Raw genomic sequence first — 12,234 nt, 5'->3', positions numbered from 1 at the left:
ACAACAGACTAGGAAAAGGCCACAAAGCTCAGGGTGACTTAGTGATCACTCCTGGATAGCTCACAAAATCAGCTGTGGGTGGTGAGCATGCAGGCACCATCATTACTGGAGCAGGCTGCATTTGCATTATTGTTTGATGCTGCACAGCGTTGACAGTAAAAGTTTTTTTGTGGTGTTTTATCTCACGATGCATCTGACACCAGGAGCACCACTCGCAGAAACAGGAAACGGCAATGTCCTTACAGATAGAACCCTTCGGAGAGCAAAGGAAAACACATGTAAATCAATATTGCTTCACTGTTATTGGACTTGTTGTGTGGAATCTCATGCACATCAGCTCTACACGCGGCATACCTTGATACCATATCGGTTTCGCATGGCAACCCGTAGAGACAGGACTGCAGGAGGCAGCGGTGAGGCTGCTACTACAGCCATGCTGCATATGTCACATAACGGGAGACAACGATTCTCTCCAAATCTTCCTGAAACCGTGCAGGCAAGGCATGGGCAGCACCAGAAACCGTAGCAACCTAAAAAGCACATGGATGCACCAACTGAGTGGTAGAAACTCTAAAGACATAAATGTGTGTCAACGTTGTGTTATTGAGTCTTACAAGTACTGGCATCCTCAAAGCAATCACAGAGCGCATTGTCCCAGTGTGCCAAGGGTTGTGCTGCCATTTTCTGTTGGATAACTTTACTGACAGGCTGTAAACAATGAACCTGTAAACAATGAACCTGTAAACACACACACAAAAAAATTAAAATTTAGCAAAAAATCAAACAAAACAAAATGACAAAACGCTTAACCACTAATTGGGAATTGGAGCACATATCTGAAAATGTCTTTCTTGCACTACTTTTATATTATATAAACATATATATATATTATTTGGTGGATGATCTGGTTTCATGCTTGATGGCATTTTAATTGCATACTTATCAATGAGTTTCTTATGACATTTTTCATGGCATTTTCTATGACTTCTTTATGACTTTTTTTATGGCATATGTGCTATGATTGTTTTTATGACTTTGTAGTGGAATATGATACTAAGACTTCTTTTAAATGTTTTATAGCATACTATATTATGACTTTTAAATTAATGTCCTAATGCCATACTATACTATGGCTTTTTTATGACATTGAATTCATTAATTAATGATATGCTATAACTTAAGTATGGTCATTTCAATGGCATACTATTCTTTCACTTTTTATGACATTTGTTTGACTTTTAAATGCCATCCTGTACTGTGATTTTTTTTTATGACAATTGTATGGCACATAAAATACAATGTACAATAACTATCTTTTTAAGACATGGCATACTGTGATATTATACTATTCGATTACATTTTCATGGCATACTATAGTACGCCCCTAGGGGGTGCCTTTTGCTTTTTTAAGAGCTCATATCTTGTCATAAGTCCCTGGTATGAATACCAGACCTATTGTTTGTTGGCCTCTAATGAACCAGCAAGTCCTTGCCTTACAATATCATAAGTACATTTTTCCTGTTTTCAACATAATTCGACAATAAGCAGGAGCATAAATATGAGCAAGATGTCTCGAAAATGACTGAGAGAGCTCCCCAAGTTATAGAAAATATAATTTTTCAAAACGGAGTCCGCCTATACCATCTAATCGACTGCGGGGCAAACACCCGCCACTTCCCAGACATTTTTATCCATCAAAATATGTTTTCCCCTGGCTGAAAACGATGTACCACCAGGCTTTGCTCAATAGCTACACGTGCTCCAGCTTTCGCTTTTGCCGGATGTTGTGGTTTGCATTTCTTGTGGGAGTAGATTTTTTCTTCTTCTGCAAAATGTGTTACTTTACTCATTGAGTGGCTTGAGACGGCTCCCAGAGGCTCGTAGGATTTAAAGGAGCTGTTTTTTTACTCAATTCCGACCTTGTATGTTGGAGATATGGGTAATTTTGTGTTGGGGTTATGTATGTAATTTTGTTTTAACCATATACAAGTTATCTCACAAGGGTTACTGTATTATATCACTTTACATTATTCAAATAGCCCTTGTGGTTGAGGAGCCAGACCTGTTTTAGTATGGGTATGACCACTTTTTCATTTTCAGAAAAAGGCTTGATTTGAAACAATCCATCTGGTGACATTTAGAAACCTGAATACATTTACATTTACACAAAGGAAGAAAACAAAACTACATGTTGAGAATAGTATGGCCATCATATCTTTATAACTACATCCAATAAGAATGTTATTTCATCACCATTATATTACTAAACAATATCCTCTATAATATCTAACAGTATACCACACTATGATGTCACACATGTATACTCCAGTATAGGGCTGCAACAACGAATCGATTAAATCGATAAAATCCGATCATTAAAAGAGGTAAAAAGGCATTTTTAGGAGAAGTGAAAATACGCTGTGAAAGTCTTAAAGTTGTCGACCTGAGCTGAGGAAGAAAACCCATTACTGTGGTGGAAGGCTAACAATGACAGATATCCCATGTTGGCCAGGCTAGCCAAGTCTTACCTATGTATCCCTGCCACCTCAGCGCCATCTGAGCAGCTGTTTTCTGCAGCAGGAAACATAGCCTCCAAGAAAAGAGCGAATCTGAGCCAGGAGCATGTCGACATGCTCACATTTTTGCATTGCAATGCAAAGTGTCTGAAGACAGGGAGTGAGAGAGTGTGTGTGTGTCTGGGTGTGTGTCTGAGTGTGAGAGTTTGTGAGTGTGTGTGTCTGTGAGTGGAGTGTAAACCAAGTTCTGACGTTCAAACAAATCCTGTTAAGTTTTCTGATTTGTATTTTTCTTTATTTCTTATATATTATTTTATAACATAAACATGTATGCTTTACATCTGCCAAATATATAGGCTTTTTTTTATAAAGTGCACAAAAAGTGTACATTTTTGTTTAAAGGGACCTGAGCTATCAGAACAATAAATCATTTTTAAAAAATAAAGAAAAATACAAATCAGAAAACATAACAGGATTTGTTTGAACGTCATAACTTGTTCTCTACACTACACTCACAGACGCACACACTCACAAACTCTCACACACTTTGTTCAGACACTTTGCAATGCAAAAATGTGAGCATGTCTACATGCTCCTGGCTCAGTCAAGGGCAAGCCTTTAGCACTCTCAGATTATTGGACAATAATAGCTGAATTTAGGAAAAAGAGTTGGAAGGAAGTTGACAAAATGGCACAAGACTGTAGCGACTATCCCGAACCAGTTTAAACAAGTATAGCTGTTGCTTATAACTTATAACACGACTTGCATATTTCCTGAAACATGGGAACAAAATGATCAGATCGTAATGCCAGATAATGAAGCACACAGGATTTTGTTGAAGCTCCACCAATCTCTCGGTGTCATAGGTTTAGTGAGAATGAAAATATTTCTCTAAAACTGAAAAATAACCTTTCGTAATTTAAAATAAAAATGTAATATTATGAAAAGACAATGCGAAAAAATTGTGCCATGAAAGGCAGCATGCCTCGCATTAAATGTGGCTTGAGACACATTAAATCTCAAAACACTGGAGTAAATTACTCGGCTGATGTTGCAGGGTCGCTAACCCCGTCTACCCTGGGTCACAAGTATTTCTTAGTTATCAGAGATAACGGGGGAGGTGATACCAAAGTTTATCCCAGTCAGACTGCAACCGCAAGAACTGTCAGCCAATTCATGGCAGACTTTTTCACAGGCAAGACCCTGATGTCCCTCAAAATGGATAACGGGAGTCATTTTAAAAATAATATGGTAACGGCTTTATTGGAACAAACTGGATGAAGAGGAGTGAACTGCTTGTGTGTCTATTTAGCTGCTCCCCAGATAAGAGACTGCGGATTTCTCCAGATTTCTGTGTCTGAATAGGAAATCCGCCACTTCTTTGGAAAACTGGACTTATAATAACTTGACCCGCTAGTCAACAATTTGTATTACTTTTAGTGATGGACGAATGAAGCTTTGGGGCTTTCGTTCTATTAAAACATATTTGAGTTGTTGGGGCTTCAAACGGCAAAACCGTGATACCTGGTGGTGTGCAACACTTTTAGCAGCCGTTCAAGACAGACCAAACAACTAGATGATATTGTGCGATATGTTATGTATATCAATGAGATACCAAAGGGACACCATTCAAAATGATCTTTAATCTTCACTGGTAAATACATTTAGGATTTTGATTTAACAAAACAAACGGCAGTATGATCTAAGATGAATGCTATGTCCTTCTCAAGACTCAACAGACTAGGAAAAGGCCACAAGGTTCAGTGTGACATCGTGATCACTCCTGGAGAGCTCACAAACCCAGCTTGGGGTGGTGAGTATGCAGGCACCATCATTATTGGAGCAGGCTGCATTTGTATTATGTTTTGTTGCTGCACAGTGATAGCAGTAGGACTTTGTGTGCGACGTTTTATCTCACGATGCATCTGACACCAGGAGCACCACTCGCAGAAACAGGAAACGGCAATGTCCTTACAGATAGAACCCTGCGGAGATCCAAGAAAAAAATATGTTAATCAACATTGCTTCACTTTTATTAGACTTGTCGTGTGGAATCCCATGCACATCAGCTCTACACGCGTCTTACCTTGATACCATATCTGTTTCTCATGGCGACCCTTAGAGACAGGACTGCAGGAGGCACACACAGAGGGAGGCCTATGGCTGCTGTTATGCCAGGGCCGCATATATCACATAACGGCAGACAACGATTCTCTCCAAATCTTCCTGAAACCGTGCAGGCAAGGCATGGGCAGCACCAGAAACCATAGCAACCTAAAAAGCACACGGATACACCAACTGAGTGGTAGAAACTCTAAAGACCTGCAATCCAAACACAATACACGTGTGCCAACGTTGTGTTGTTGAGTCTTACAAGTATTGACATCCTCAAAGCAATCACAGAGCGCACTCTCCCAGTGTGCCAAGGGTTGTGCTGCCATTTGCTGTTGGAAAACTTTAGCGACAAACAAAATTACAAAACACTGATACCTTATTTTGTACATCTTAATGTTTAGCCACTAATTGGGAATTGGAGCACATATCTGAAAATGTCTTTCTTTTTTATATTATTTGAAGGATGATCTGGTTTAATTTTTTCATGACATTTTAATTGCATACTAAACAATGAGTTTCTTATGATATTTTTCATGACATACTATACTATAACTTCAAAAGTTTTTATAGCATACTATATTACGACTTTTAAATTACTTTCCTAATGGCATACTGTACTATGGCTTTTTTAGGACATTAAGTGAATACATGAATTATATGCTATAACTTAAGTATGGTCATTTCAATGGCATACTATTTAACTTTTTATTTGTTGATGCATACTATACTTAGACTTTTAAATGCCATCCTATACTGTGACTTTTTTATGACAATTTGTATGGCATACTGTACAATAACTTTTACAGACATTTTATATGACATGCTCTAATATTATACTATTCAATTACCTTGTCATGGCGTACAATATGATTTTGTTATGCCTTTTTTAATGGCTTACTATACTATGACTTTCTAAATGACTTTCTATGACTTTCTAAAGTCAGCTTCCTAGCTTCCTATAACATTACTTTTTCATGATTTTCTTTTACATAATACATTATAACTTGTATGACATGTTTGATGGCATACTTTACTTTTGACTTTTGATAGCATCAAATACTATTTTTTTTGTATGGCACATCATATTCTATGACAGTTGCATGCTATTTGTTTAACTACTTTTGTTTATAGCAAACTACACTATTACCATTTATTAAAAAAATGTATTGCTATGACTTTTTATGACATTTTCGGGACTCCTTATTGCATATTACTCTATATTATAAAAATGTCATAGTATTGTATGTTGAAAAACTCATGGATAAGGTCCTATTATAGCATCTCAAGTTTTTTTAATAAAAACGCAGAAAATAATGTTGAAAATAAGTCATAGTAAAGTATGTTGAAACAAATATTAAATTCAATTAATTAAGTCATATGGGTATAGCAAAATGAGTATAGCACAATACTAAGTCACTAAATTAATTATTATGCATTTTTTTATCCTAAAAAATCCTATGAAAAGTCCTATGAATTATTATACATGACATAATATGTCAACTAAATAATGCATTGCTCCAAATTTATATTTGATTCCTTTAATTGTGTTTTTATAGTCTATTCAAATATACTCAAGATGCTGCAAATCAATTAATTACTATTATAATATCATACAAGTATATTCAATAGGTATAAAATCCAACAGTATACTGACATCACACAGTATGCTCTTTAAACAATCCATCTGGTGACATTTAGAAAGACCCAAGATGCCTCTGTTTTTATGGCCATCTTCATATATATTGTCAAAAACGGCTGCATGGGACTGTTATAAAGAAAGTGAAAATCACATTTACAGAATGGAAAACTAAACTTTATCGTAACTGTTAGGATAAAGATGTACATGTCTTATTATCAAACTTTAAAGGTCTTACCTGGTGGAACTGGACACCTTATTTGACAAATCTGAAGCTGTGAAGGAATGAAAGGAGATGTCTTGGATTAGAAGTGGCATCTTCCTTGTGTCGGACAGCTACACAATAACAATGCTGTCAAACCTGAATACATTGACACAAAGGAAGAAAACGAAACTACATGTTGAGAATAATATGGCCATCATATCTTTATAACTACATCTATTAAGAATATGCTTGTATGGTGGAGATATGGGTAATTTTGTGTTAAGTTATGTGTGTAATTTTGGTTTAACCATATATAAATTATCTCACAAGGGTTACTGTATTATATCACTTTAATGATTCAAATAGCCCTTGTGGTTGAGGAGCCAGACCTGTTTTAGTATGGGTAAGACCACTTTTTCATTTTCAGAAAAGGGCTTGATTTGAAACAATCTATCTGGTGACATTTAGAAAGACCCAGGATGCCTCTGTTTTTATGGCCGTCTTAATATATATTGTCAAAAACTGCTGCATGGGACTGTTACAAAGAAAGTGAAAATCACGTTTACAGAATAGAATGTGTTTTCATCATTCACTTCATCACCAATATATTCATATACAATATATTCTATATCTAACAGTATATCACACTATGATGTCACACATGTATACTCCAGTATGACATTTACAATGACCCAGGATGCTGTAGTTTTGAAAAATCAATACTTTTGTGACGCAGACTCCACACTTCTCTTCATCTAGTAAACTAACTTGTACAGTAAGTCATCTAGCTTCCATTTAACCGTTATGATATAGATGTAACATGCTTTACCTGATGGAGCTGGACACCTTCTTGGCCTCTCTGGAGCTGAAACAATATGTCATGAATCTTTGTGCGTGTTGGAACAGTGACAAAGCTGTAGAACCTGAATCACAGGTACACAAAACCACATGACCAGAACAGTATGTCCATTATGCTTTGATTACATCTCTATGACGCACGTTTAGTTGTTCCCTTCAAACAAAGAAAACAAAGAAATTCCCGGACAGTTATTATAATTGGATTTGTTTTTCTACTGGTCAGTCAAATTAGAAATATTGATCAAGAATAAGTCACAGAGAAAAAAGGTGTTTTCAATTTAGTAGGTGCCAACAAGAATTATCTGTACTATCTTTATTTTTTAATTGAAAGCAAATGCTGAGGACAAATTCAAGATCCATAATAATCAATTGTTTATCCTGATTGCATTTGACTCCTCCTCACTTTCTAGCTGTACTTTGAAGATGAGATTTTACCAAGTAAACCCAGAGACGTCACTTCTAAAGGTGTTGCAGCCTAAAAGGTACATCCATTGAGATCAAGTCTGTTTTTCAAGTGTGATTTCATTTTGATTTATACCAGCAAGAATTTTCCATTTTGATTAACTGGCAGGTGTTTACTACTTTCTTGTATTTTATATGTTCAACCTGGACCTCCATTTTGTCTTGATAGGCCTAAAATAGTTCAGATTTTTGATATTGTGTGTAAAAAAATAATAGCAGCCTAAGAGTTCAGTTTTTAGTCGGCTAGAGTTAGTGGCTATATGCTCACACAACTTTTCATACCCTAATCATTGTAATTAATTGAACTATTACTGAGGTTAAAATTGGTCCTCTGTATTTAATGACATTTGAGTTTGTGCAACCAATTTCCAAAAATAATAAGGACTATACAAGTTGCTTGAAAACACATCCTGCTGTTAACTCCTTGGTGTTTCCTCCTTAAGGAAGTAACCAGTGAACTTTTAATTTATTACACATGACTGCTCTGAGTTGTATGTTCCTTCTCGTAGTTTCTTTGCTTCTGTAATCCACTACAGAGGAGTGTTCATTTTGGAGGATATTATCTGTTGAGGAACACAGTATATTTGTACAACTTTAATACACAACATTTGCTATTCAACCCCAGTGGACTGCGTTTTCCCTTGAAAAAGACATAATGAAATAAATTAATCACAAACTGAATGACCAAAAAATGTAGTTTGGGCGTCTTTAGAAGGCATCTTCATTCTTCAAAGAAGTTCTAAAAGTCTCAGTGAGAAGTGGAAACGAGACTGACAAGTCTGTGACATTTTGCTAAGTTAGGTGTGAAGAACCCGCTTTTTTACATTTACCTGCAACAGTGCATGACAGACCGCTCGGGATGAGTGACAGTCACGTCCTCTTGACCGCCTCATATTTGACTGCTTTGCTTTATAAAGACGGTTTGTAGCATCTAGCGGCTAGCGGCATGTCCCACTGAGGTCTGTCATCGTACGGGATGTTCTGATGACATATAGTTGATAGCTGTACTATTGATTTTGTTTCCGCAGATTTTTGTGAATGAAACATGCCCACAAACAGATTGGATGATGAACGGGAAGCCTAATATCATCATTTTAGGTGTGTACGTCAAGTTTGTGAAGTTAAAAAAGTTTAGTGAACCGACTTAGAATCAACCTCAGAGAAACAATCTAAGAGGTTGAGATAAATCCCGGAATTCAGATTTTAAAAAATGTCAAGACAGACCAAAGTACTACATTCAATATAGATAATATTGTTTGATATGTTATGTATATCACTGAGATACCAAAGGGACACAATTCAAAATTATCTTTAATCTTCAAATACAAAACAAACAGCAGCATGATCTAAGATGAAAAATATGTCCTTCTCAAGACACAACAGACTAGGAAAAGGCCACAAAGCTCAGGGTGACTTAGTGATCACTCCTGGATAGCTCACAAAATCAGCTGTGGGTGGTGAGCATGCAGGCACCATCATTACTGGAGCAGGCTGCATTTGCATTATTGTTTGATGCTGCACAGCGTTGACAGTAAAAGTTTTTTTGTGGTGTTTTATCTCACGATGCATCTGACACCAGGAGCACCACTCGCAGAAACAGGAAACGGCAATGTCCTTACAGATAGAACCCTTCGGAGAGCAAAGGAAAACACATGTAAATCAATATTGCTTCACTGTTATTGGACTTGTCGTGTGGAATCTCATGCACATCAGCTCTACACGCGGCATACCTTGATACCATATCGGTTTCGCATAGCAACCCGTAGAGACAGGACTGCAGGAGGCAGCGGTGAGGCTGCTACTACAGCCATGCTGCATATGTCACATAACGGGAGACAACGATTCTCTCCAAATCTTCCTGAAACCGTGCAGGCAAGGCATGGGCAGCACCAGAAACCGTAGCAACCTAAAAAGCACATGGATGCACCAACTGAGTGGTAGAAACTCTAAAGACATAAATGTGTGTCAACGTTGTGTTATTGAGTCTTACAAGTACTGGCATCCTCAAAGCAATCACAGAGCGCATTGTCCCAGTGTGCCAAGGGTTGTGCTGCCATTTTCTGTTGGATAACTTTACTGACAGGCTGTAAACAATGAACCTGTAAACAATGAACCTGTAAACACACAAATAACAACTCAACAAAAAATCATACAAAACAAAATGATAAAACGCTGATACCTTGTATTGTATATCTTAATGTTTAACCACTAATTGGGAATTGGAGCACATATCTGAAAATGTCTTTCTTGCGCTACTTTTATATTATATAAACATATATATATATTATTTGGTGGATGATCTGGTTTCATGCTTGATGGCATTTTAATTGCATACTTATCAATGAGTTTCTTATGACATTTTTCATGGCATTTTCTATGACTTCTTTATGACTTTTTTACGGCATATGTGCTATGATTGTTTTTATGACTTTGTAGTGGAATATGATACTAAGACTTCTTTTAAATGTTTTATAGCATACTATATTATGACTTTTAAATTAATGTCCTAATGCCATACTATACTTTGGCTTTTTTATGACATTGAATTCATTAATTAATGATATGCTATAACTTAAGTACTATTCGATTACATTTTCATGGCATACTATAGTACGCCCCTAGGGGGTGCCTTTTGCTTTTTTAAGAGCTCATGTCTTGTCATAAGTCCCTGGTATGAATACCAGACCTATTGTTTGTTGGCCTCTAATGAACCAGCAAGTCCTTGCCTTACAATATCATAAGTACATTTTTCCTGTGTTTAACATAATTCGACAATAAGCAGGAGCATAAATATGAGCAAGATGTCTTAAATGACTGAGAGAGCTCCCCAAGTTATAGAAAATATAATTTTTCAAAACGGAGTCCGCCTATACCATTTAATCGACTGCGGGGCAAACACCCGCCACTTCCCAGACATTTTTATCCATCAAAATATGTTTTCCCCCGGCTGAAAACGATGTACCGCCAGGCTTTGCTCAATAGCTACACGTGCTCCAGCTTTTGCTTTTGCCGGATGTTGTGGTTTGCATTTCTTGTGGGAGTAGATTTTTTCTTCTTCCGCAAAATGTGTTACTTTACTCATTGAGTGGCTTGAGACGGCTCCCAGAGGCTCGTAGGATTTAAAGGAGCTGTTTTTTTACTCAATTCCGACCTTGTATGGTGGAGATATGTACGTAATTTTGTTTTAACCATATACAAGTTATCTCACAAGGGTTACTGTATTATATCACTTTACATTATTCAAATGGCCCTTGTGGTTGAGGAGCCAGACCTGTTTTAGTATGGGTATGACCACTTTTTCATTTTCAGAAAAAGGCTTGATTTGAAACAATCCATCTGGTGACATTTAGAAAGACCCAGGACTCTTGTTTTTGTGGCCGTCTTAATATATATTGTAAAAAACTGCTGCATTGGACTGTTACAAAGAAAGTGAAAATCACATTTACAGAATGGAAGACTAAAGTTTATCGTAACTGTTAGGATAAAGATGTACATGTCTTATTAGCAAACTTTAAAGGTCTTACCTGGTGGAACTGGACACCTTATTTGACAAATCTGAAGCTGTGAAGGAATGAAAGGAGATGTCTTGGCCATCATATCTTTATAACTACATTCAATAAGAATGCATTCACTTCATCACTATTATATTCATATACAATATCCTCTATAATATCTAACAATATATCACACTATGATGTTACACATGTATACTCCATTATGACATACAATGACCCAGGATGCTGTAGTTTTGAAAAATCAATACTTGTGTGATGCAGACACCAGACTTCTCTTCATCTAGTAAATTTACTTTGACAGTAAGTCATCTAGCTTCCATTTAACCGTCATGATATAGAACATGTTTTACCTGATGGAGCTGGACACCTTCTTGGCCTCTCTGGAGCTGACACAATATGTCATGAATTAGGAGTGGCATCTTGTGTGTTGAACACTGACGAAGCTGCAAGACCCGAATCAAGTGAAACAAAACCACGTGCTCAGAACAGTACGGTATGTTTGGTTTAGCTAACTAACGTTACATCTCTACATGTACATATAAGTTAAGTACATTTTTCATGTTTTTAACATCATTCGACAATAAGCAGGAACATAAGCCATACGTTTGAGCAAGATGACTGAGAGAGCTTCCCAAATTTAGGAAAATATAATGTTTCGTACCGTTAGCATAATGCTACACGCGATTAGCTTTCTAGATAGATTATGAGCTACTGAGTCTACTGAGTCCGCCGACACCATCACATGGACTGCGGGGCAAACAGCCGCCACTTCCCAGACATTTTTATCCATCCAAATAATTTTTTTCCAGCTGAAAAACTGAAATATTACATACTTTTTGCTGAAAACGATGTTCCACTTGGCTTTGCTCGGTAGCTTCACATGCGTGAAGGTCCAGGTGCGTTCGTGGTCCAGGAAGAAAATGAGGG

General features: G+C 36.9%; 1 protein-coding gene across 1 annotated transcript; it reads right to left on the bottom strand.

Moving 5' to 3' along the window:
* Positions 1-4,139: 4,139 nt before the first annotated feature.
* On the bottom strand, positions 4,140-7,332 carry LOC306739556 (placenta-specific gene 8 protein-like). Its single transcript, XM_079221577.1, has 5 exons — positions 7,302-7,332; positions 6,506-6,542; positions 4,891-4,971; positions 4,603-4,790; positions 4,140-4,501 (listed from the first exon to the last, which is right to left on the bottom strand). The coding sequence occupies exons 3-5, from the start codon at positions 4,955-4,957 to the stop codon at positions 4,277-4,279; spliced, it is 480 nt and encodes a 159-aa protein (XP_079077703.1). The 5' UTR covers positions 4,958-4,971; positions 6,506-6,542; positions 7,302-7,332; the 3' UTR covers positions 4,140-4,276.
* Positions 7,333-12,234: the final 4,902 nt, after the last annotated feature.

The sequence above is a fragment of the Taurulus bubalis genome (genome assembly GCF_910589615.1).
Source record: "Taurulus bubalis genome assembly, chromosome: 7".
Taxonomy (NCBI): domain Eukaryota; kingdom Metazoa; phylum Chordata; class Actinopteri; order Perciformes; family Cottidae; genus Taurulus; species Taurulus bubalis.
This window is presented reverse-complemented; position numbering and strand designations above follow the sequence as displayed.

Excerpts from the sequence above, each read along its gene's own strand:
- LOC306739556 (XM_079221577.1), bottom strand. The coding sequence starts at position 4,957 with ATGGCAGCACAACCCTTGGCACACTGGGAGAGTGCGCTCTGTGATTGC. Across the intron at positions 4,791-4,890 it reads CTTTGAGGATGTCAATACTT|GTTGCTATGGTTTCTGGTGC; the intron begins GTAAGACTCAAC and ends TGTGCTTTTTAG. Across the intron at positions 4,502-4,602 it reads GAAACAGATATGGTATCAAG|GGTTCTATCTGTAAGGACAT; the intron begins GTAAGACGCGTG and ends GGATCTCCGCAG.